Source organism: Pipistrellus hanaki (assembly GCF_964339955.1).
Source record: "Pipistrellus hanaki genome assembly, chromosome: 11".
Classification (NCBI taxonomy): domain Eukaryota; kingdom Metazoa; phylum Chordata; class Mammalia; order Chiroptera; family Vespertilionidae; genus Pipistrellus; species Pipistrellus hanaki.
The window spans coordinates 18,168,864-18,195,173 of NC_140513.1; the positions used below are offsets into that span (position 1 = coordinate 18,168,864).

The 26,310-nt window shown below is 45.0% G+C and overlaps 1 protein-coding gene and 1 long non-coding RNA gene across 3 annotated transcripts in view; one reads left to right on the forward strand and one right to left on the reverse strand.

The window, feature by feature from the left end:
* Positions 1-6,025: 6,025 nt before the first annotated feature.
* Positions 6,026-7,594, forward strand: LOC311630273 (PRAME family member 12-like; the record flags this gene model as incomplete). Its single annotated transcript, XM_084899138.1, has 3 exons — positions 6,026-6,510; positions 6,598-6,745; positions 6,974-7,594. The coding sequence occupies 3 exons, from the start codon at positions 6,026-6,028 to the stop codon at positions 7,592-7,594; spliced, it is 1,254 nt and encodes a 417-aa protein (XP_084755264.1).
* A 1,285-nt stretch (positions 7,595-8,879) lies between these two features.
* The window catches only part of LOC311630573, a 37,663-nt gene continuing 20,232 nt past the window's right edge, over positions 8,880-26,310 (reverse strand). The window contains exons 3-5 of one of the 2 annotated variants that reach the window (XR_014796412.1): positions 13,410-13,618; positions 11,078-11,310; positions 8,880-9,025 (exon numbers count right to left, since the gene is read on the reverse strand). This is a non-coding gene — a long non-coding RNA (uncharacterized lncRNA). Of the gene's footprint in view, positions 9,026-10,541; positions 11,311-13,409; positions 13,619-26,310 lie in introns of those variants that run through there. The other variant, XR_014796413.1, reaches the window with a different exon arrangement.

Sequence of the window (26,310 nt, forward strand, 5' to 3'; positions counted from 1 at the left end):
TGAGATGCTGCCTGGCCTGTGCTTGGGAAAGAAACAGCCCACCTGTGATCCCTGTCATCTGTTCTGACTCTCTGGCCTGGAGATTTGACTTTCTAGGCTGCCACCAGTCTCCCTCCCTAGGTCACACTATGTGCCCTTAAATTTAGATGCTTAGATCTGCTTTCAGAATTCTAGCAAAGCCCACAGAGCCAGCCATGTTCCTCTGTGGCCTGAGAGCCGTCGTCCCCGTCTCCCCGTCTCCCCGTCTCCCCGTCTCCCCGTCTCCCCGTCTCCCCCCCCCCCCCCCCCCCGCTAAACACACACCTTTTCCCTTCATGATTTTAGCAATAGGTAGGCTCTGAAGAGTTGCATGAAACCACACATGCATCAGGTCACTCAAAAACATCAGTGTCAGAGAAATAACCCAACTTCAGCCTAGAGAAAAGCATCCCCCCACAGAGCTCAAAGCTGAGATCAGGCACCCCCATAACCTGAGCCCCTAACACAAATAGCAAAGTATGTGGAGGAGTTTGGAGAAATGTGCTGGAGAGTGATGGGCTCATCAACAGCCCTGTGAATGCTCCTTGTCCCCCTCCTTCCCAACACGCTTGATCAAGGCTAAAGAGCAATGAGCAAGGGAAACCATTTCAAGGAGAAGGAAATGCGATGCTCACTGCTACCTCACTGCTTCACCTCCTCAATCAGAAGCATGAGAGATGCCCAGCATGCACAGCGGCAGTTACTGAGGGGGTGGATGGCCTTTCAACTGTGCATGTGCAGAGGTACTTGAGCCTCCAGCCAATCCTTGGAAATTTCAGAGTGAGTGTGGCATGGGGTTGAGGACACAGGCTCAGAATCGAATTGCCTCAGCCTGAAGTCCAGCTCCACCACTTACTAGCTATTTGATCTGGAGAATAACAACAGTGTCAATCTCCAGGACTGTGGAGGTTCAACAAATGAACAGGTATAAAGCCTTTGGGAGAGTCCCCAGTACATTGTGAGTACTTGGTAAATGTGAGCAGATAAAGTCCAGCAGTCCTGAGGAAGTTGGAATGGAGCCCAAGGTCTTGTCCATTGGGATTTCTCTTCTTGTTCCTCTCCAACCCCCAAGCTGACTCTTCGTTTAGAAGACTCTCACTTGGATGCATCAACCACTGGGTAGTCCTTTGTGGGAGTCTGGGGTGGTTAAATCTGACTTCCTAAGTCCCTGCTGTGTTCTCACCTTTGTAAATTCCCTCATTCCAATTTCCTTTAACTGTGGCTTCCTTTTCCACTCCATATCCCCATCCCACTACATTGGGAAGTAAGTGTAGATTTCTCCACTTTGCAACTAGTAACATTTAATTTTCTTTAAATAGTCCAGGCCACAGTGATGAAAAAAAAAAGGAAGCATCTCAATAACCCTATATTTCTTTTTTACTCAGAAAGATAACGAAATTCAACAGGCACACACTTGTCTTTAAAATCTCTCCCCTCATACATCTGAAATCTTTGACAGTTTTTTTCCACTCAATGTTTAAAAATAGCTTAATTCTCTTTTTAAAGAAAGCTTCCCCAAGGACCAGCTATTCGCTACCAGTGTCAAAATGAGGTGAAATATGGACATAGCTTTAAGCAGCAACACGTCTTCCTAACTTATTCTTATGCTAGCCACTCAGCAAAGTGTGTCAACAGGAACATGGGTTGAATATGTAAAGACTGTAATCTCCAGATCATTACTTCCTGTTTGTGATTTGCTCTGTGACACTGGGTCAGGTGCCCTCTCTGGAGCCCAGCTTTTTCTTTTCAAAACAAGGAGTATCCATTTCAGAACAGTGGTCCTCCTTCCCTTCTTTCTCCATTCCTTCCCTCCTTCTTTCCTTTTCTTCTTCCTCCTCATCCTTTTTCCTTTTTCTTCTCCATCTTTCTTGGTTTTCTTTCTTACAAGCAATAGAAGCAGCCCCTTCCCCCATTAAATGGAATCGCATCCAGTTGGCCAACATACTAACCATGAAGAGGGAGAGGCTCTTTCTGTTGCTTCCTTCCTTGGTCTCCTCCTTGGCTTCAGGAGGGCATGTAGCAGCTAACTAGCAGCATAGGCCAGTGGTCAGCAAACTGTTGACTAATGAGTTTGCCAACCACTGACCTAGACTCTCTATTCCAATAATTACAGCCTGTTGTTGTTCCTTGTGATTAAGCCCCTATCCCAGTGGTCAGCAAACTCATTAGTCAACAGAGGGGCAAACCAAGGCTTGCCAGCCGCATGTGGCTCTTGAGCTGCAGTTCGCCGACCACTGGCTTAGGTTTCCTTAGAACCAGTTTCTAAAAAGAAAACATTTAATTACAGGAGGAGACACTATACTGTACAGTGCAGAGAGAGTGCACTCTGGAATGATTCAGACCTCAGTCCAAACCCTTCCTCGTCTGCTCTCAGCAGGGTTTTTCATGCTTGCATAGACCAATCATTTTATCCCAGTTACTCCTTGAGTCCTCATTTTATCTATAAAATGGGAATAACAAATGGGATTACATCAAAATAAAAAAGCTTCTGCACAGCGAAAGAAACCATCAACAAAATGACAAGAGAGCCAACTGCATGAAAGAACATATTTGCCAATGATACATCCAATAAGGGGTTAATCTCCAAAATATACAGGGAACTCATACAACTCAACAAAAGACAAACAATCCAATCAAAAAAATTAGCAAAGGACCTAAATAATCACTTCTCCAAAGTGGACATTCAGAAGGCCAAGAGACATAAGAAAAAATGCTCAGTCACTAATCATTTGAGAGATGCAATTCAAAACAACGAGATACCATCCCATACCTGTCAGAATGGCAATCATCAGCAAATCAATAAACAAGTACTGGCGAGGATGTGGAGAAAAGGGAACCCTACTACACTGCTGGTGGGAATGCAGACTGGTGCAGCCACTGTGAAAAAGAGTATGGAGTTTCTTTTTTTTTAAATTTAAAAATGGAAACTCCTATTTGACCCACTGATACCCCTTCTAGGACTATATCCTAAGAAGTCAGAAACACCAATCAGAAAGGATATATACACCCCTATGTTCAAAGCAGCACAATTTACCATAGCTAAGATTTGGAAACAGCCCAGGTGCCCATCAGCAGATTAAAAAGTTGTGGTACATTTTCACAAAGGAATACAACACAATTGTAAAAAAGAAGGAACTCTTACCATTTGCAACAGCTTGGATGGACCTGGAGAGCATTATATTAAGTGAAATAAGCCAATCAGAGAAAGATAAGTATCACATAATCTTACTCATTTGTGGAATCTAATGAACAAAATAGATCCAGAAGCACAGAAGCACTGTGTTTCTGGATCTATTTTGTTCCAGAAACACGAAACAGACTGTGGAACATCAGAAGGAAGGTAGGGGAGGGTGAGTGGGAAGAGATCAAACAAATAACTTGTATGCATGTATGTATGCATAATCCATGGTCACCGACAATAGAGTGGTGAAGGCCTGGGGGGGGGGGAAACAAAATGGGGGGCTAGCAGAGGTCAATGGAGGGAAAAGGGGGGTATATGTAATACTTGCAACAATAAAGATTTTTTAAAAATGGTAATAACATTCCTAAGGATTAAATAGAATAATTAAGGAGTTAAATTCCTACTACAGTGGTTAGCAAACTCATTAGTCAACAGAGCCAAATATCAACAGTACAACGATTGAAATTTCTTTTGAGAACCAAGTTTTTTAAACTTAAACTTCTTCTAATGCCACTTCTTCAAAACAGACTCGCCCAGGCCGTGGTATTTTGTGGAAGAGCCACACTCAAGGGGCCAAAGAACCAAATGTGGCTCTCAACCCGCAGTTTGCCAACCTCTGTCCTAGCATATAGTAGGAGCTCAATAAACATAATAGATGGTTTATTAGTGAGAAGACTAAATGACCCAGCCAACACCTGTAGTCCTGGTGTGATTATCAATAGCACAGCCTCTCACTCTAAAAAGGTCCTATTTGGACAATAAATGATGGTATATATGACTATTACCATCTCCTAAAGCCCTCTCCCCAGCTTTGACTCTGGGGCTCTGAAAAGATTCAGGAGTCTGTCATTTGGGTCCCAGAGTCCCACAGAGGGTTATAAGCAACTTTTTATTTTTTTAATATATTTTATTGATTTTTTACAGAGAGGAAGGGAGAGAGATAGAGTGCCAGAAACGTCGATTAGAGAGAAACATCAACCAGCTGCCTCTTGCACACCCCCCACTGGAGATGTGCCCGTAATCAAGGTACATGCCCTTGATCAGAATCGAACCCGGGACCCCTCAGTCCACAGACCGACGCTCCACCACTGAGCCAAACCGGCTTTGGCCATAAGCAACTATTTAATGTCAAGGCACAAGAATGTGGTCGGTGCCTTTGCAGAGGTAGGCAGGCAGCTCACAGATGCAGCGGAAACATTTGTTTAATGTTTGTTTGTTTCTTTAATTCACCAGCAGAGAGGTCCCCTCAGCCCAGTAATTGGCAACGTCCACACACATACACATGTGGAGTCAGAGTAAACAAGCCAGCTCCCCAGAAAGCCAGTTCATGTTGAAGAGGGGGTATGTTTTCTCATGTGAAGAGGGGGTGTGCTTGGTGTAAGCACTCCCTCATTCATCGCATGTCTCCTGCAAACCCCGTTTCCTTTCCTTGGTGCACACAGGCTTGTGTGATTCACTCACATGGTTGGGAAATAAAACGCTTGAGTTGTAAACTCAGAGTTGGGAAGAGGCGAACACTGAGCTGGAGAGTGTGCTCCGAGTCAACACTCATCGCTTTGGCAGGCTCAACAAACAGTGTTTTGGAGTGTTAACAGCCCTTAATGGCGACTCTCACTGCTGTTAGTTAAACAAACAGGCGCTGAGTGGAGGAAGGCGGTGCGTGGCCTGTCCCCACGGTGACCATGACTGATAGTATCCATCGGCCTCCATGACCTGGTGGGCACTGCAGCTGGGCTGGGCCCCTTGGAGAGCTAATGGCATTTGCCACCTTAGAAATGCAAACCTCAATGTCTACACCCAACTGGCACACTGGTCGTCCACAGACCTGGTGCCTCTTTCCAATGGGAGAGGTGACCTTTGGAGAAGGAATTTGGGTGTTTAAATACTGGCATTTCTGGAATATTTTCATGACTTACAGCACCCGTGGGGCAGAACGCTCAGGAAAATGCCAACACTCCTGTGAGACTGTACTGGGCATCGCTGCTCATCTCCTGGGCGGGAAGACCTGGCGTCTGAGGGCTGGGCAGGCAGCAGAGAGGTTTTCCTGCAAATGGCTGTGCTGCCCCCAGTAGGCTCTACTCTCCACTTTGAGCTGCCCCGCCATGAGCTTGTTTTAAATATCAGCGGTGATTTGGACCAGCTGCTCTCCCTCTGTTTGTTCACAACCAATCATAACCCCCCCTAACCTCCCGTTCCCCCAGGTGCTCTTCAAGCACCACTCCCCTTCTCTGAGAAGCTTCTTTCTTGCTTCCCTTCCACAGCCCTAGAGGGAACTTACCTTTTCTCCTCTGAATTTCTGCATACAAGCTGCATGTAAGTTACTTGTGTTGCCTGTCATCAATGCAGCTACCTGTACTCCAGTGATTGGAAATGCTGGCTGCGTATTTAAATCACTTGGGGGCCATTAAAAAGAATGTTCTCCACGTGATGCTTATAGGCAGCTAGAGCTGAGGACCACCACTTTTCCTTTAAAGAAATGGCGCTTCTGTTCGTCTGAGGTAGGTCCAGGAATTTCCATTCCTAACCAGCATCCTGGGCAGGGTCTCCCAGTTCATGTTCTGGTCTAAATGGAGCCTGAGAGCTAGCAGATTGCTATCGTTTATAAGGAGAAGCCTTTCATCTTCTGGGCCTTATGATGCCGTTGACATAAACAAGATTAGAGGTCAAAGTTGAGGCAGAGATGAGTCGTTTTACTTCATAGAAGAGAGAGGGCTGCAGAGGCTTCCAACTCTGCAGTCAGTGCACTGGTCCTCCACCAGGCCTGAGATCTGAGCCCCAGCCAAGCCAGTCACAGCAGGATTCCTTTGGAGCACCTTGAGAATGAGCATGCGCGCCCCACCCACACTCTTGCAGCTGGCAGCAGAGAGCCTGGTGAAGGACCAGGCCTCGGCCATCGCAGCTCTGGAGTACCTGCCCGCTGAGCTCTTCCCGCAGCTGTTCTTGCAGGCCTACCTTGGTAGACACTATTCAGTCCTGACGGCGATCACAAAAGCCTGGCCCTTCGCTGTCCTCCCTCTGGGGAGCCTGAATGATCTACCTCCTGTCGATGTCTTAAAAGCCGTGTTGGATGGGCTTGACGTTCTGCTTGCCCAGGAGGTTCGCCCCAGGAGGTGCAAACTGCGGGTGCTGGATTTAAGGTGCACGGATTCCGACTTCTGGACAATATGGTGTGGAGACAACATCCAGGAATACTCACCGAGTTTTCCAGTGACTGAGCACAGGTCCAGCCCCAACATGGAGCACCCCTTAGCTCCCATGGAGGTGTTCCTAGACCTTAACTTCAATATAAACAACAGGACAAAGGTTTCCATGTACGTCATCCAATGGGCCCAGCAGAGGAAAGAGCTGCTACACCTGTGCTGCAGGAATCTGTGAGTTGCTGGGGTGCCCTTCCACAGGGCCAGGAAGTTCCTGGATGCAGTGCAGCTGGACTGTATCCAGCAGGTGGAACTGAACTGCACCTGGCACCTGACCACCCTGGAGACATTTGCTCTTTATATGGGGCAGATGAAGAACCTGCAGAAACTCTATCTCTTCCACATCCAAGTGCTGGGTGAAGAGGGGGAGGAGGAGGAAGATGAGCTGGATTGGGAGGAGGAAGAGGAAATGGAATGGGAGGATGGTGAGGAGCAGGATTGGGAGGATGATGAGGAGCAGGTTTGGGAGGATGATGATGAGCAGGATTTGGAGGAGGAAGAGGAAATGGAATGGGAAGAGGAGAGGGCGGGGGAGGAGCAGGAGGAACAGATATCCTTTTCCCAGTTTTTCTCTCAGATGCTCAGCCCACTGCACCTCCGCGAGCTGGTCCTGGATTCCCTCTCCTTCCTCCGAGGACGTCTGCACCAGATGCTCAGTTGCCTGCAGTTCCCCTTGGAAATACTCATCATAAAACATTGCGGGCACCTTACCCATTCAGACCTGGAACACCTGTTCCAGTGCCCGAAACTCAGGCAGCTGAAGTCCCTGTGTCTGTATTGTGCCAGCCTCGCTGATTTTAGTCCTGAGCCCCTCCGATCTCTGCTGGAGGCATTGGCACCCACCCTCCAGGTACTGCACCTCGAGAACTGTGCCATGGTGGACTCTCAAGTGGAAGCCATCCTGCCTGTCCTGAGCCACTGTCACCAGCTGAGAGAGTTCACCATCATAAAGAACCGCCTCTCTGTGGCCACGGTGGAGAAGCTGCTGCACCACACAGCCGGGCTGCGCAGCTTAGAAATTGAGTATTACCCAGTCCCCCAGGAGTGTTACACGGCCCAGGACACTGTCAACCAGGACAGACTCGCCCTGGTCCGGGCTGAGCTGAAGGGGATTCTGAGGGAGTTAGGACAGCCCAGGACCATCAAGCTTGCCACCAACAGGGACTCCAATGAGTTTTATGACGTTGAATTTTCATGACTGGGAGCCCATGCTGTGCCCTGTATGGACCCTGCTCAGTGGGTGCACCCAGCAAAGGCTTCTTTCTGGGCCTTTGGAAGCTGAAACCTTGGAATGAGGTTTCAGTTTCATGCTCAGTGTGAATAGGGAAAGGGAGGGACACAGCCAGGAAACAGGATTGCAGGGGCAAAGGACTGGGAGTTCATGGGACCTCAAAGGCAACATGTAATACAATCAGAAACATGAATCACATTTGCGTGGGGAGGGGACAGAATTGAGGCTTGAGCTTCTTGTGTGGGAGTGAATCCTGGGATGGATGATTTTATTTTATTTATTTATTTATTTATTTATTTATTTATTTATTTATTTATTTATTTTTTAATCAATATTGTTCATATTATTACAAAGGTTCCTCATTTCTTCCCCCCCCCACCAGGTTCCCACCCCACCCTCCGCCTCCTTCCCCACCCCCCATTGTCCTCATCCATAGGTGCACAGTTTATGTTCAGTCTCTTCCTCCCTCCCTTCCCGCCCCCCCCTAGAAAAGTCAGTCCACTCCCCTCCCATATCACTGACTCTACTATAATGAACCGCTATTATTGCTCATCAGGTTCCTCAATCTCCTTTTGTTGTTGTTGTTGTTGTTGTTGTTGTTTTAATTAATAAACTTTTACACTTTTAAGAATAAATTTTAAAATCTAATAATTTTAAACCTTGTTTGTTTGTTTTTCTGCCCTTAGGCTATCAAAAGGTGTAGCCATTCAAATGTAAATGGACACATTGTTTAAACATAGCTGCTGGTTGGAATTGGATTACCTGTTCTGAGTGGGAAGGGCTTGTCATTCCCTTTCTCCATTAAAATTAAGGTGTTAGCTTTAAAACCTCTTTTTGGCAAGAGACCTTAAACTTTCAGAACTTTAAATTTTTTAGATAGTAAATCAGTTACTTAGCATTTTCTCAAATCAATATAACACCTCCACATGCCCAAGGATACACCCCACACAAAAGACATTTCCAAATAGATCAACCAACCTCATCCAGGCCCCACACAAGGCACTCACAGATCAACACCCCAGCGCTATACTAACTCAACATATCCAGCTCTAAGCCTTCCTCATTTAATTCAGCAGACCCTCAAGTTCCTCCAAAAGTTTCTAGCCATGTCTGAGAGGCAGCCTTGGGGCGGAGGCAGGCAAGGAGCGAGCTGTTCCGGGCCTGGCTGCTTCGGGCCTGGCCTCTGTTGCTCTGGTCTGTTCCACAACCAGCTGCTCCTGGTCTGGCCACTGCCGCTCCGGACCTGGCTGCTCCGGGCCTGGCCGCACCCAACCCAGCTGCTCTGGGCCCAGTTGCTCTGGGCCCGGCCGCTCCAGGCCTGGCCGCTCCCAGCCTGGCAGCTGCTGCTCCCGGCCTGGCCGCACCGGACCCGGCTGCTCCGGGCCTGGCCGCTAAATCCTGGGATGGATGATTTTAAAGGAATGGTGAGAAATAAAGACAATTTCAAAGGCAATAAATAAATAAATAAATAAATAAATAAATAAATAAAGAGAGAGGGCTGAACATGGGCTGGAGGGGGGGATTATTGGGGACTGGGATGGAGCAAACTGGGATCAGAAAGCCTAGGGAAAGGGAAAGCAGGAAACCATGACCCTGGCAATAGCCATGTCCCAGAACCAACTCTGAGAGATGGAAAGAGTTCAAGAGAATGTTGTAAATTGTTTGCTCCAGGATGTGCGAAGCCATCTCGTCCTCCATCGCCCCTTAGGAATCTTCAGTGAAGAGGTGCTGGGAGCCTTCTCTGCACTGGCGGGGGGGGGGGGGGGGGGGGAGGGGGGCGGCGGGGGGGCGCGTGGAGGCAGGTGGGAGGATGGAGGACGTGAAGGGGCAGAGTGAGAATTGAAGGACAGCTCACATCTGGCTCACATGTGTGGATTTCGTCCCCGAACACAGCCTGTTTCCCAGGTGTTAGCAAGCATTTGTGAAACAAATGGGACAACTACGGGAAGCGCAGGAGACCCAGTTCCTGCTGCTGCCAAGGATGGACGAGGGCAGACAGAGAAGCGATGCAGGCATTCCCTTGTCTGTGTGCAGAGGTGGTCCTGACCCTCTCAACAACAAGCTACATAACCAACAAGTCTTTTCCCAGAAAGAGCCGGCAAGCTTAAAGCTCATCAAACAGAAAAACTACTCATGTGATATTGGCTTGGCTTTGGGAGTTTGGCTATTGTTATTGTTTTTGCAAAGTTTGGGGGAAAAAAAAAAAAAAAAAAAAAAAAAAAAACACAAAAAAACAACTAAGCAGGGTATTCAAAACACATGGAGTACACATCTCACATAATATCTATCCTGATGTGCACACTGATTGAAAAGCAAGTAGAGTGAGGGCGGTCATATACCCCTCCCCTTCTTACACCCCCCCCCCCCCCCCCCCGCCCCAGCCCCACTGCTTGAGGGAGATTTTGTCCTGAGTCCCATCTGTGCTAAGCAAAGGGACAGACACAGCCAGTGACAGTTCAGAGGTGCCCAGCTCAGCACCAGCTCTTCCCTCCTCCTGCATGTTATTCTGCTTTGCCCAAAGCTGTGTGTACTATTTCTAAACCAACAGCATTCACATTAGGGATGTTGGCAACAACTGTCTTAGGACTAACACTGACTTAGAGACGTAAGGACGAATTAGGAGCGGGTGCACTCCTTCCCAGTGCGCCTGAGGTGGATAGACAGCCTTTGTCTTCATCGGCCCAGCATCCTTGCTGCCTTTGGGCAACTCCCTTCTTGGCTGTATCATGCCAGTAGAGCTACAGATCTCCACATCTAGCAGCATTCCTTCCTGATTCCATGGTGGGACCTGTGTCCAAATCTACACATGGGAAGAATGCTATATTTCACAGTTGCTGTGAGGACTAAGACATGTACGAGCTCAAAAAATGGTGGCACTTGACTAGTATCCACATTAATGACCTCGAAGTGATACCAGATTCCTCTCCTTTACGTGGAAGGAACTGTTCCACATCATATGGCTAGGAAGTGGCAGGCAGAGGAGAAAAACATGGCTATGTGCTGGCACTGTCCTAAAGCATTTGAGGTCCATAGCATTATGCCAATTTTACAGAAAGGGAAACTGAGCCATAGAAAGAATAAGTGACTTTTATTCAAAGTCACAAAGCTTAGTAAGTGGTAGAAAACAGTTATGTGTTGTTCCAAAGCTGTATTCTCCTCTGCCCACCATCCTGCCTCACCCGGTGCCCTGGCTGTGGGCACCATGCCCCCTTTGAACACAGTCCTCCACAGTCACAGGCTCTGGCATTAGCAATCAAGGCTCCGATTCCCACCCACGTCCAGGCTCAGCCGCTGGCTCTGAAGCAGACACAGGTCTAGTTACATGGCACAGGGCTGGGGTGGCAAAGCCCTCGTTGCCTGTTTGTCTACTTTTGCCTTCTCACCCAGACCTTTAGTGAGTCAGTGATGGTCAAACCAAGGACAGTGTGTGCCCAGCTCACTCCAACTTACCGGGAAGGTGTCTGCAGCCCTGAAGGTCACTGGGTAAAAGTGTCAAAGCAGTCAGACAGATGGCCTCTCTCCTCCTCGCAGGAGAGAGCTGTTTGTTGAGCAAAGGGCTCAGGGCATCCTCTCCACGTCCCACACAGGCTTGAATCACCAGCCCCGATTTCCAACCACAGATGTTTTCTTGCTCAGAGCCCAGGTTCCACATGGGGCAGGATCTGCCAGAGCTCTAGAAAAAGCTGAGAGGAAAGAAATGTGAATCTAAAGTGTTATTTTCACCACTATAAATCCAACCGCCTGGTTCCGAGCCCAATACCACCTCAGTTTTGCCCCACGTTGGGCAGAGATTTCCACTCTCCTTCCATAGCATCCAATTGTCACTGGCACACAGGGTGCCATGTCAGTGCTCCCATTTCCCATCACCCTTGCTTCTGTGGTGGTCATGTGACCACTTCTCACCAATGAGAGGAAGTGATGTGTCTCGCTCTTGGCCAAGGAATGCCTTCTCCACCCTCTTTTTTATCCTAGAGAGAAAGAAGCCACAGGTAGGAGTCATGGGTCCTTGACTCACCATAGGGAAGGCTTGCTGGGGACCAGGAACACCCACATAGATAGATGGGTGAGTGAGAGGTTTTATTATATTGAAGCCACTGAAACATTCAGATTCGTTTATTAAAGCAACTAACATTACTCTTGCTAGTACACCTGAGGGCTGGGATAGCAGCATGAACTTGGATGGGACCTTACACTGTGCCCAGAATTTCATCTCTGGTATCTCTAGAATCCTTATACTATCCTGGCCGATAATTGCCATCCCCATTTCAGACCACAGAAACCTTGTTTCTGGGATGTTAAAACATTTGTTCTACATCATATGACTAGGAAGTGGCAGGCAGAGGATGCAAACAAATTGTCTATAATTTGTAAGAAGCCTTCCCTTTTGCCACCTCAAGACAGTTTGATCCTGCAGGTTCATCAGAAAGAGCATCTTTCCACAGTTGTCCCTGGGCATGATCTGCCACTCGAACAAGATGTATTCATCTATAGGACTCTTCCCCAAAGGGAACCCTGACAGGGGTATAAATCCATTCCTAAACCCTCTCCCCTAGGTCTGGCACGGACCCCAAAAAGTAGCAGCAATTGGGTTGAAGTCCCTTTGGAGTGTAACGTAGTTTGTTAAAGTGAGTCTTAAACTTGCTATTGGCAGGTCATAGGAAAATAGAGTTCCAATAAATTTCCCCACTGAGGTGACTCAAAGTATTTAAATTAAAATTCGCAAAGGTGGCCAAGTTGTAAAGTGTGAGTTATGCCGTACTGAGATTCAATGCAGGCTCACCTGGCAATAGTGGGAAAGAATATTGGGCCTGAAGTGAGAAACTGGACGCCCAAGGCCTGACTCCCTTAATGTTTTGAGCAAAACAGAACCTTTCTGAGTCACAGCTTCCTCATTTCTAAAAAGGGGGCAAGGGTGGAGAAGATGCTACCCCATTTTTCTTAAAATGTATTCAAGAGATTTCCCTGTCTTTTTTCATCTTAATGCTCAGCATTTTCAGGCTTCAGCAATCATACCTGAACCATTGCAAGCGGTCCCTGGAGGTGTGTGTATGGGGACCGGGGGGTGGGGGGGGGGAGGGGCAGGTAGCGTGGGGAGGGAGGCTCCAGTGCCTTCCGCTCCTACTTCCCTCCTCCCTGTACCCTGCATACCCATCAAGAGTCCCTCCACCATCCTTAGGATAAAATCCAAGCTCCTTTGACTGCCATTCAAAGTATTCCCTGATATAAACCTGACCTTCATTTCCATTGTATATTTCTTTACTTCCGTCCTTCATCCTACACTGGACTCCAATGACAAGCTTACACTCCTCTGTGTGCCTTTTGCTATTTATTCTTTATTGCCCTGATATGCAATTCTCTATTCTGTTACACATTCAAACCTTACCCATCTTTCAAGGCCAATGTCAGTACAACCACATTCCTGATGTCCACAACTGGGATTCCCATCTCCCTCTTCTAAGCTCAGGAAGCAGGATTCATTAGGCCATGGTATAGTGCAAATTTGTGGATTTATTATTTGATTTCATTTCTTATCTCCCTTCCCAATCCTTTGGAAAAGAATTCCACCTCTTTCATCTACACATTCTCCAGCACCTAGAATTATGCCTGGTCCAATGTTGGTGTTTCATAAGTTTGCTAAGTTAATTTAAAATCATAAGTCAAGTAAAGAGTCAGACAAGGCAATTGATAAGAGGGAGAATTAGAGTCAGGCATGCTGCAGTAATAAGTTAAGTCCTGAAATTCAGGACTTAACACAATGGAAGGTTACTTTCGCTCTTCTCACCAACTCTTATAAGTTAGGCAGATCCTCAGAGCAGAGCTCCTCTGGTCAATGAAGCAGGAACGCAGTTCCCTTCCATCCTTCAAGCACATCTGCATCCTGAGTGCTTTGCTTCTAGCTGTGCAGATATGGTCGAGAGATTGAGGAAGTCTGCATAGGCACTGTATGGCTGGGCTGGAATCGGTGGACATTCTTCACATTTGAAGGGTTGTCTATGAAACCAACAGTAGAGAGCTGGTTGAAACATGGGCCCCACCTGAGACCTACTGAATCCAACCCTGCAAGTGATGGGTGTGTACATTACCATATGAAAGGCACTAGTGGTCATCATTTCTGCGCATGTTCCATTGGCAAGAATTCAGTCATGAGGCTCAAACTGTCTATGAGGAAAGCTGGGAAAATGTATCCTATCCTGATGCCTCGGAAGAGGAAACGGGTTTTGCTAGCCATTAAACACTGCCTCATGCAGGTCAGAGCATCGGGTTCATTCCCACTCCAGGTTAACCGAGTCCTAGGGGAACTCTGTACCTCAGCCACCCGCTCTGCAAAGTAGGGGGTGGTGGAGTGTCTATGTCTGGCTGAATAAGGGAGGAGCTGTGTCAAGATCGTGGGATCCAGCAGAAAGGCGGGGACTCCAGTATATAGAGGAGAGAAATGAAAGCCAGGTGAAAAGACACAGTAAAGAAGGCTTGCAGCTAATGGAGTTGAAAGAATATTTAAACAGGAGTGTATTCTGGAGAAAAGAGCTCCCTGCTGCTCCCACCAGTGATCCTTCAACCAGTGCAAAGACCACAGGCAGCCTCAGGAGCAGGCTGCCACAATCCAGTGTTCATTTTCCATAAAGTTTTGACCTGCTGGATCCAACTGTTTTCAGTATTTCCATTGGTCATCGTTTCTGGTTCTCATTAGTTGACATTTATTTTAATTATTCTGTGACTCTATTTTTTCCAGAACACAAGGATTTAAGGTTTACATACTTTCATCTTTATGATTGGCTAATGAACCAGCACTGAGTTGGGGGAGGGGGAGAACGAGAGTGTAGGAAACTTTAAAATCCCTTTTTTTTCATGTAAATGTGTAGAAAACTTAACAAGAAAACTCAGAGGTCCTTTGTCATATTTGTGCTTGCTGGTGTTTTACTTGGGAAATGCTGTTGAGCCAGCTCTGATCTTAAGTTTTAAAGCGTTTCATAAAAATAAAAAAAGAAAACATAAAATTTCATAATATGAATTAGTTTCATCTTGCATGTGCAAGACGCAGGGGGAAAAAAAACCAACCCTGAAGCAATGAAAATTTCCCCATCAACACTGAGCATATAAACGTTTATAGCCAAGCATCCCTTGTCCAAATGTATTGTGCTTTTAGCTTTCAACTACAGGAAAATAGAGGATTTAGAAACTCAGTAGGAAAAGAAAATAAATCCTTAAAAAGTACGTATCTAAAGAAGATGTGGTATATATACTGTATACCCCGGAACACTACTCAGCCAAAAGATGAAATACTACCATTTGTGACAACATGGTTGGACCTTGAGAAGATTATACTAAGCAAAACAAGTCAGGCAGAAAAAGCTAAGAGCAATATAATTTCACTCATATGTGGGCTATAAAACTGAAATTCTTAGACAGAGACAACAGTATGATGCTTACCAGAGGAAAGGCGGTAGGGAGAGTGGCGAAGTAAAAGGGGGACAAATATTTGGTGATGGAAGATGATTTGACTTTGGGTGGTAGACACACAAAGCAATATATAGATCATGTTATCATAGACATGGGCACTTGAAACCTATATGATCCTGTTAGTCAATGTTACCCCAACAAATTTAAATTTTTTAAAAAGTAGGTATTATGGAAAGCATTTCTAGTGTGAGTATAAATTGACATTTTATTTCCATTCATGTGATTTAATAGTATGAGTTAAAATAGTGTTACATAATTCCCAAGTAAAACACCAGCAAGCACAAATATTACAAAGGACCTCTGAGTTTTCTTGATTAGTTTTCTACACATTTACATGAAAAGGGAATTTTAAACTGCAAGGGTGAATGGATAATGTATATACACTATGGGAATGCCATCAGTCATGGAATAATTCCTGCATGGTTAAAGGGCCATATGTGTTTTCCTTTTGCTTTCATTTAAAGGTAGGCCACCTCTCTTGACTTTTACAACTTCTAACTCTACCTCTCCAGAATCCACCTTGCTCCTAAACATCATGCTTATAAAACCAATTCAATGTTGGACACCCCTATTTTCAAAAGTATCTTACCATCATCTCCCAAAATTTCTCATTTTGTGTTTCTAAGAAAGTATTCAAGTTTTCATTGAATTATTGAGGGAAGTAAAGAATCACTCTTCATGTTCCTCAGTTTTACTTCCACAAATTAATATGATCCTTTCTATACATCTATGCTTACCCCACTTCACCACTTCTCAAAAAATTAAAGTGGATATTTTAAAATCTGCAATATAATGCAATAAAAATCATGGGAATAGAAAAATAATTAGAAAAATGGAGTGAAGCCAGAGGAAGACTGATTCCCAGCACTTCGAAGCAGGAAGTTGGGACACGAAATTAGGATCTGAGCTTTCCAAAGGCTAAAGCAAAGTGGGAAACACTGATCTAGGATGTGTGATTCAGAGTGTCTGTCAGATTAAAGGAAGTATATTATTCCCAGCTGTTCATGAGGAGCATGATTTTGTCATATAACAAGAGCAACACCAGCAAATGAGGGTGGTATGGACTTCCATACAAGATGACTTAGGCCAAATGAAACCTGCTTGGTTACCTATCTTGTCTATTTTATCATTATATACTTGACAAATACTTTAGTGAATACTTAAATTAATCTTTCCTTGAGGACTCTTTGAAAAAGAGTGGAAGTGGGCAAAGAATTATCTTATGTCATAGTCTTTCCTATTTCTCTGAGTATGTGATTCTAGTGAGCATCCTAAAATGAAATGTTTGTCCAATATCAAGCATATTTAACTGAAGCAGGGTCCTTTATGGTCTGGCTTCAATTTCATCTCATGCCATGCAGTCTTTAAACCATCAACAATGCACCACTTACTGTCCCTCAAGCACACAGCACTCTCACCCCTCACACCTTTCCTGCATCCCCTACAAAGCACACGCTTACCCCAATTCTCCTCTGCTTCATATTCCCACCCATTTTGTACAACCCAAAACACATTTCTAAATTTCCCCGACTCCAGACTTAGGAGCTCCCTGCTTTAGCACTTATCCATAGCGTACCAAGACATCCCTTTAAGTGGCTGCTAACAAAGATAACAAGTTAATATTTATTGAGCACTTACTATGTATATTAAATAAGCACTGAGCTAAATGCTTTAACATATATCATTTTTTTAAATTCTTATGTCAGTGTTCTGTTTCTGAATAACACATCAGTAACAAAACTTGGCAACCTTAGACAATAAGCATTTATTATCTCACAGTTTGGGTGGATCAGGAATGTGGACGAGGCCCTGCTGGATGCCACCGGGTCAAGACCTTTCATAAAGTTGCACTCAAGCTGCTGGATGCAGCTATGGAGTTAACTAAAGGCTGGGAATTCGGTAATTTGCATATGAGGAGTCATTTTACTATGTTTTTTACTTTTGGGGTATGTTTGACATTCTTCATAATTAAAGGCAAAATGAAATCTGAAGATGCATAAAGTATCTAAATCAAGTTAGGAGTGAGGAAGAAAATATAGGGAAAATACTTCAGTGAATCCCTATGATACCTCTTTGAAGGAGGTTTTAATATCCCAGTTTACAGATGAGGAAACTAAAACTCATTGAGATTAGAAGATTCTAGAACTGGAATTCATAGCCATGTCTGTTTCACTACAAAGCCCACATTTTCCTCACTGTACCACACTAATATAGACAAATGTTATCTCTGCATCTAAGATGTTTAGGTTGCACTGGATTCTGGGAATGCATGAGTTTACATTCATGCCCATGTCACAGTGGCTCAGCCTTCATCATCCCCAACCTAACATCTCCTGAAGTTACCTGGTATCTCGCCCGAGCTGAGCCTTAATATCAATCCATCTTCATAGCACTCCTAGTCAGCGGGAATTGTTACCCCCCGGACCAGAAGGGAAAAGAGATTCAAAGAAATGAAGTCACACCTCAAGTCATATAGCTAGATGAGGTGGAGCAGGTTCTGATGAGAATCTAGGGCTATCGGACCACAAAATGATTGTTCTTTCTGTTAGCAGAAGTGCCACTGTAGAATGGTAATCCTATTAAGGGAAAAATATCTACGATGATTTCATTTATATATGGAATCTAAAGAGCAAAATAACAGAACATACAAAGTAGAAAAAGACTCATAGATACAGAGAACAGACTGACGGCTGCCAGAATATGGGGTTGGAAGAGTGCGTTGCAGGGCTGGGTGAAAAACCTAATGACATTGAGAAGTACAGGTTGGCATTACAAAATAGTCATGGGATGTAGAGTATAGCATAGGGAGCATAGTCAATAATATTGTAATAACTAAAACATATATATTGTAATAACTATGGTGTTAGGCAGGTCCTGGAAATATAGGGGAATACATTATAAAGTATATGATTGTTTAACCACTATGTTGTACACCTGAAATTAATACAAAATAAAATTGAATATAAATGGTAATTTAAAAAATATTTTAAATCTGAACTAGCCGTTCAGTAGCCTGAGTTGTGAGCCCCTTTTCTTGCTGATTACCAAGGAGACCCTTCTCCTATTACTTTCCCAGCTGGCCATGGTCTTCACAACTACACAAGAGAAGCCTGGTTGCAATATTCCTTATGGGGTTTTCAAACCGTAGGTCAGACCCATTAGCAAGTACCATGATCAAATCAACAGGGTCACCACAGACATTTTAAAAAAAGAGACAAAAAAACAAAGAAGGAAAACCCTATCAGAGTGAAGATGAGCACTGTTTTATGACAGACACATACAAACATACATAGGCATGTGTGTATGTGTATGTTCACTGGTCGTGATCTAAAACCAGCATGTCACTGCGGGCTGCTGTGGAGCGTTTGAAAGTTACTGCTTTAAGGCACCGCTCAGGCTAGGACTCAGGCGAGTTTGGTCTGACAATTTGTAAATGCAAACCCACTATTTCCCTATAGACGCTGTAGATCAACAGAAAGAAGAGGACTTGAGATTCCAACAGACTTGAGTTTGACTTCCAGTTCTGACTTTTGGCCCTGGGGCAAGTCATCTCAACTCTTCGGGCTACAGTTTCATCATCTGTAAAATTCAAGCCATAATGCCCATCTTATCGGACAGGCTTAAATAAGAAAATAGAAACACTTAGCACATAGCAATGCTCAAAAAGTGGTACTTATAATCATTATTAATATTAATATCTTTATGATGACCATTATCATTATTTTAAATTATATTGAAAGTCCTCGTTCACATGTTTCTTTCTTTGTCATTCTATTTCCAAAACACATTTTACTTAAAGCAAATTGAATATGTTGACAGCACATTCATAGTCAGAACTGGAACCAGAAGATATAAAGGCGACGCCACATAGTTTCCATCACATTTATCAAAAAGGACTTTCATTCATTTCAGAAGTCCCACACTCAGAAGGGTTCTACGTTGGGTTTAATGCTCTTTTGGCGCCATCTTGAAATTGTGAATAATTTTGTCTTTGAACATTTGTTTTGTAAAGTCTGATGGGACAGGGGAACAGACTGGTGAGCCAAAGAGATATAGGCAATGAATGTGTCTGCCATTCCTTGACACCCCTTCATATATAGTATCAGCGATGCCTCTTGGGCCCAAAATCCCAGTGGACGCACAATGTGTGGGAGTTCAACAAGGCTCAAACCAAGTGTAAGGTCAGTGTATCACTTCTGTGACAGAATAAGCTGGAGGATGGGGCGCTGACCCCCCTAAGAGGTCATGCTTTTTATTGAAACCAGAATATGTCTCCAGCCACCAAGCAGGCTGCCATCTGTTTTAGTTAATCACTTTAACCACTCATCCAGCCTCCTTTTAGTCTGTCCTTACTCATCAGAAAGCCAAAGGTGGAGAATGTCAGTAGAATGTGCACATATCAAAAAGTTTTAAAAAAAACAGTTGAGTTCATTTTGTGCAGTATTTATACTATTCTGATAAGAATGAAAGGTATAGCCCTAGCTGACTTGGCTCAGTGGATAAAGCATCAGCCTGCAGACTGAAGGATCCCAGTTTCAATTCTGGCCAAGGGCACATGCCTGGGTTACCAGCTCAACCCCCAGTAGGGGGCATGCAGGAGGCAGCCTATCAATGATTCTCTCTCATCATTGATGTTTATGTCTCTTGCTCCTTTTCCTTTCCTCTTGAAACCAATAAGGAAATCTATGTATTTTTTTAAAAAAGGAATGAAAGGTATTTTTGTGTCTACACTATAGGACACAAATTTCGAATGCAACACATATTTGGAATGCTATTTTGGCAATTCCATATAAGATTTTGTTGGCAGAATTCTGCAAATAGTTGTGAGTGCAGTGCCTTCTAGGAAGTCGGAGCAGGATTTTAGTAGGAGAGCTCTTCCTTCTTCCTCCTCCCCACCCTTCTCTAGCTACCGCCTGTCTCAACAGCTGGCCAATGGCTTTTGCACAATCTAATCGGTGACAGGCGCCCAGGCCAACTTCTCCAGATAGTGACAGATTAATAACAATGTTGATTGGCCGGAGGGGGGGGGGGCAGTATTTGATAAAAGGTAACAGGGCTGATATGTCTCAATTGCCACGAGCTCCAGAATGCTCAGGTTCTTTATTGACTTGCCTGTTGGTACATTTTTATAGCCTCATTCTGCCAAATAGTGCTCTCTCCTTCAGGTGCAAGCCTATTTCTGAAACACAACTTTTGAACTTTAGACTGCAATAAAATCACTCTGGTACTTAGGAGTTGATTTTTCTTTGTAAAAATTAATATACTTCCCTCCCAAGGATATAATTATAGCAAAGTCATTTTATGTACATTATAGCCAGTGTGCAAAAAAAACCCCTCAGGCTGATAACCCATAAGTTGGAAAAGAACAAACCTAACCTTTAAGGCAGTTGTTTTTAAACATAAGGCTGCACATTAGAAGGAACAGAGGAGCTTCACAAAGAGGAGGTGCCTGGGTCTCTCACCTTAAAGGATTCTGAACCAATGGGTCCAGGGTACTTCCAAGGCACTGAGAGTAGAGGCAATTCTACATGCAGCCCCAATTTTGGAACTGCTTAGAGCAGTGGTTCTCAACCTTCCTAAAGCCGCAACCCTTTAATATAATTCCTCATGTTGTGGTGACCCCAACCATAAAATTATTTTTGTTGCTACTTCATAACTGTGATTTTGCTACTGTTATGAATCCTAATGCAAATATCTGTGTTTTCCGATGGTCTTGGGCTCTACAGCAGCAGTCCTTAGGCTCTACAGCAGTGGACCCACAGGTTGAGAACCACTAGCAGGGTCGCCTAAGACCATCGGAAAACAGAGATGTTTACATTATGATTCATAACAGTAGCAAAATCACAGTTATGAAGTATCAATGAAAATAATTTGATGGCTGGGGATCACCACAACATGAGGAACTGTATTAAAGGGTCACAGCATTAGGAAGGTTGAGAACCACTGGCTTAGAGCTACTGCTCTAAGATATCATTTGTTTAAATTCAGAGGCAAAAATCCAGCCAGTTCAATCTGAACATCAGCCTTCATGTCAGTAGGAGCCCCTGCCATCTGGCAGGCCTAGTACCGGAGTCTGTGGGCATGGCAGAGCTGAGTGAGACAGACCCCAGTCCAGAGGGGCTTACAGGATGGAGGGCAAGTGAGAATGTCAGAAAGCTAGTAGGAGAGAAGGGAGAGTGTTAGGCGAATATCTGGACCGGGGAGATAGCCAGGCCAGCTGGTGGGATGTCAGACATGTGTGTTGCCTCTGGAAGGGGACTTCTGGGACACTGTGCCGATGGTACAGGAAGAGCAAAAGAGACTACACATCAGTGAGCACGCAGGATAGGGACAATGTCTTGTTTGACTTTGTGTCTAAGTGACCAGCACAATGCTAGCACACAGAAGGGGGTAATCAACAAATGTTTGAAAAACAAATGAACGGCCTGATTTATGCATAAGGTGCTTAAAGGACCAAAACCGAAGAAATTGGAAAGCTATGTCTGAACCACATAGGCCTGCAAGGTTCCTGAGCTGAGTAGTTCCACCATCTGAGCTCTTCATCAGGAAATACATTTGCAATAGAGGCATGTGAGTCTGTGTTTGGAGAATAAGCCTGGAAGTGATGTAGGAACCAAGAGCCCAAGAGGGGGCTAATATGGACCTGAACCAGGCCAAGGGGAGTGGGGATGAAGTGGAGGGTCATGCTAAGAGATCGTTCACTGACATGCTTAGGAAAGAAGCTTGGGCTGTCAATACAAAATACCATAGACAAGATGGCTTGGACAACAGAAAGTTATTTCTCACAGTTCTGGAAGCTAGGAAGTCTAATATCAAGGTGCTTGTGGATTTAGTTTCTGGTGAGAGCTCTCTTCTTGGCTTCCTGCTAAGTCCTCGCATGGCAGAGAGAGAGTGAGCAAGCTTTTTGGGGCCTCTTCTCATAAGGGCACTTATCCAATTATAAGGGTTCCACCCTCATGACCTCACCTAACCCTAATAACCTCCCAAAGGCACCATCACCAAATATCATCGCATTGAAGGTCAGGGCCTCTGCATATGAGTTTTGGAGGTCAGAAAGATTCAGTTGATAATTATGTCTCCCATTTTATAAATAAGAACACAGAGGCTTGGGAAAGTGAGGTGATTTGCCAAATCACCAAACGTGTAAGAGTAAGAGTCGGAAGCTGGCCAACCTATCTCCCACAACCACCATTCTTTCTACTATAATTATTTTAAGCTAGTTATTCAGACATAGCAAGGGCTTCATCTTTAGAATGGACAGTAAAGATATGAAGAATTGCCCAAGCTTACTAGTTATCTGGAAGTACTAATTAACATAACAGCAAGATTTCATTTTTCACTCATCAGATTGTCAAAAATTAAAGACTAATAATATCTAGTCTGAGTGCGGGAGGGGGAAGGGTGTGCTCTTAAATACTGCTTGCAGGAACACACATCAGTGGACGGTTTCGATGGCAGTTTGGCAGTATCTATAAAAACTTGAAATGGGCCTTCTCTTTGATCAAGCAATTTAGGTTCCTGATACCTACCCCAGGGAAATACTCTCATATGGGTACAAAGAGGCATACACTGCATTTTCTGGGAGCGATGAAACATTGGCAGCACCGTATTTCCCCTTAGTAAGGGACAGTTGAAAGAACCTTGTGCATCCAAATCATGGCATCAATGAAACCTTCCCAAAGAATGTGGCTGATCTGTACCTTCTGACATAGAAAATTTTAGTCAGTAAAACAAGAAAACAATGGAGTATCTATAGCATAATTCTACTTATGAGGCCCCCCAAAAGGCACCAGAATGTCTATGTCATATATCTAGACATATGTCTTATAAGTACCGCGCACTAACCGATTGCGCCACTGGAGCCCCTATCTAGACATATGTAATATCATTATAAATAAATAAGGATACATGCGAAAAAAAGGGGGAAAGAGAGCTTTTTGTTCAGACAATGTGTTGTTTGAGATTTCACACTTAGAATATGCTCGTGCTATTGTTTGTATAACCATAACAAATAAATACATAGATTAAAAAGTACCGAAAAGAAGGAGCTTTCCAACACAATATTTCCTTTTCTTTGCTTCTAAGAATAACCCCATGGGGTAGACAGGGTTGAATTATTGCCTCAACATCCTAAGTGAGAAACCAGAGTCTGAGAGAAGGAATAGGAGGGTTAGGGGCGAAGTCAGGACTAGAATCTAGGTCTCTTGACTCCCCTGCCAGTGCTCTGTGGACTGTACCCCCTGCTTCACTCAGCTCCCCACTTTTCCCGCCATCCTGCCCATGGTCAGAGAAAGCCATCAACTCGCTCTTTCAAGAGACCTTTCCAGCCTTGAGAGTTGGAAGGTTTCACACATTTGCTTCTCCCTCCCCCTGTGGGGGCCAGCATCCTCCGAATCTCCACTGGAAACCTGCAGGTACAGGGTTGCGAAGCCCTTGTCTGATGTTCTGTCCGATTTCCATCCAAATAAATCTCATTTTGCTGATGTCTGTAAAGTCTGACTTTATAGCAGAGAGCTCTCCTGGAACTCTGTCTTTAATAAAAGGGGAAAGAAGTGAAACTACTAATTTAGTTTCTTTAAAAGGCATGTATTTTCATGCACATTAAGTCCATCTGTTGGTGAAATGGAAGCCTTTGCACAGCGTATAATTTGATAAAACCCAAAAGAACTCAGAGCTCCCAGCTTGAAGCAGAAATAGAGAAAGTGGCTGGGAACCTGACTAAAGTGGAGAAATCCACCAAACACTATTTTTAGAACTAGAAACTGATTTTTTTTTTTTTTTTTTTTTTTTTTTTAAGTAGCCATTATGGAGAAAGATCCGTGTCCCTAGTGTAAGAACCTCTCAGCTCCTCTGAAATGCTTCAGGACCAAGAGCAGAGGGCCTACTGTCCCTGTGGCTAATTCATTGGGGGCATCTTTTCCGCAGCCTGTGCTGTACCTGAGCCCCTCCCCCTGTCTTCATACAGTCCAGGGCTCCTCACCAGCTGCAGAGAGCTCCCCAACTGCCCATCATGCTCCATTTGCCGGTGCAAAGTGTTTAAAATTGAAATGTTGGCAACGCTGAAACTTTGGCAGTTCGCACTGAAAATCAGAAATTTCACAGAAAATTCATCAGACGTCAGTATTCTTTGCATCTCGAAAAATCAGAAGACCTGGTCATGTTGGGTCCAATTCCTACACGGTGTTACAGAGCCATTGCTGAGTCATGATGGCTTTCACTTCTGGGTTTGCTGCAGTCCCCAACCCCCTGTCCCTGCCCGGCCCCTGTACACACTGGAAATTGCAACACCTGGTCTTGAGGATTAAAGTCTGAACTGTTCAGAAGGGCATTCAGGGTCCTTCATTATTGGCTTTCAAACAGCCTCTCTGTCTTCATCCTTCCCTAGTTCTTTATCCATTTAGTTAGTCAATAAACCTTCATTGACTGCTACTATGCACCAGGCTGTGTGTGAGGTGGGTATGAAGACAAATGCAATGCATGTATCAGTCAGGGTCCCAGCAGGTAACACACACAAACTTAGGACAATTCAAGCAGGATTGGTTGAATAGAGGGCAACCACAAGCATAGTACAGTACCCTGAGCCCAGAAACTTCTGGACTGCTGCTACCTGGAGGCCTGAGGGGAGAGGGTTCTGGAGAGAAGCTATGACCTTCTTCTGGGAATGCAGCCACCTGCAGAGCAAGAGCGAGGGGAAAGGTCCCCTGCTCTCACTATCCTTTCTACTCCAGTCTTGTGAGGGGACTCCCCCAATGGCCAGAGCCAGAAGCAAAGGGCAAGGAGGCCTCCTGATGCAGTCCAGAGAGGTCTCCCTCCTGGCAGCAAACAGGGCAGAGAGAGGGCAGAGTGCATCTCAGGTGCCAACAGAAGACACTGAGCCAACCCCACTCTGTCCTCCGAGGTACACATGGGTCAGCGAGGAGAAAGGCAAGGTCCACAGACAATGCCAGTGCAGTGGGGGCAGTGCTGTGTCAGTGAGAATCCCGGCAGGCAATCGGACTCGGAGGAGACAACCACCCAGGCAGGCAGTTGGGAAGCCTCCCAGGAAACTCTGAGCTCAAAGTTGAAGAAATAATTGTAGAACCAGGAGTTAGCCAGAGGGAGAGGCAGAATGTCCTAGCAGAGGGAGCATCCATCGCTCAGCTTCATGGATACCATATGCTCAACCCCTGGGTCACTCAAGTTCACAAATCACAAATCTCTCTTGTTCTTTTGCAACTGCGTGCATAGATGCTTCCTCTGCGGGAAGAGCCCTACCCACCACTCTTTGGGGGAAATTATCTCATCCCCATCTCCTCCAAGCCATTCCACTTCTGTATGGATCACCAGGAAGGTGAGCATGCAGTCACCAAAAGACGCCCCTCAGAATGCTCACAACAGGAACAATTGCCCACACAGCATTACGCATAGTAACCAAATGTGTGCCAACAGAGAATGGGTCAGTGCATTACGATATGGCCACAGGATAGAACGCCGCACAGCCATGAGAATGAATGACCTACAAATACGTACAAAAGTATGAAAGAATATCACAAATAAAATATTGAGTGAAAGAAACCAGACACGAAAGAGTAGCTCTTGATATGATGTTGAAGAACAGGCAAAATTGGTATGAAGTTGAACAGGCAAAATCAATCGAGGGTGTTAGAATTCAAGGAAGTAGTTACCCCTTAGGGGAGCGGTAGTTACGGCAAGGCAGCGCAAGGCAGAGAGGTTCTGTGTTGCTAGCAATGCCTTGTTTCACGAGTTGAGTGCTGGTTGCAGGGTTCATGAAACTGGCTTGAGCTGTACCTTTATGATAAGTTTACTATTATTTATGTTATAAGTCCCCTTCTCTGGCCAGCCTCCCCAGGTCATTGATTAACAAGGGCCTCGTGTCCAAAGAGCTCAGAAAACCCTTCCGTACCACTCACCCGAGACATCTGAAAACCACTGAGAAAAGAGCAGTGACTTGGGAGCCCCAGACATGCAGCGATTCCCCTGGCAATGCTGAAAAAGCCCTGTCCACTCTCTCAGCTCCATCTGCTGCTTTAACATGAAGCAGGCAAGCAGCTGTCTTCTAGTTCCTTCCAGCAACTGGATGTCTTACAGGCATCAGAGACCCATGAGTCCTCCAGCATTCTCTGAACCTCCTTGCCAATCCTGGATAGCCTCTGCTCACAGAACAACTCTGAACTGCCTGCAAGACTCAGCTGAGCGGCTCCCAACTCTCTCGTCAAGGAGAGATC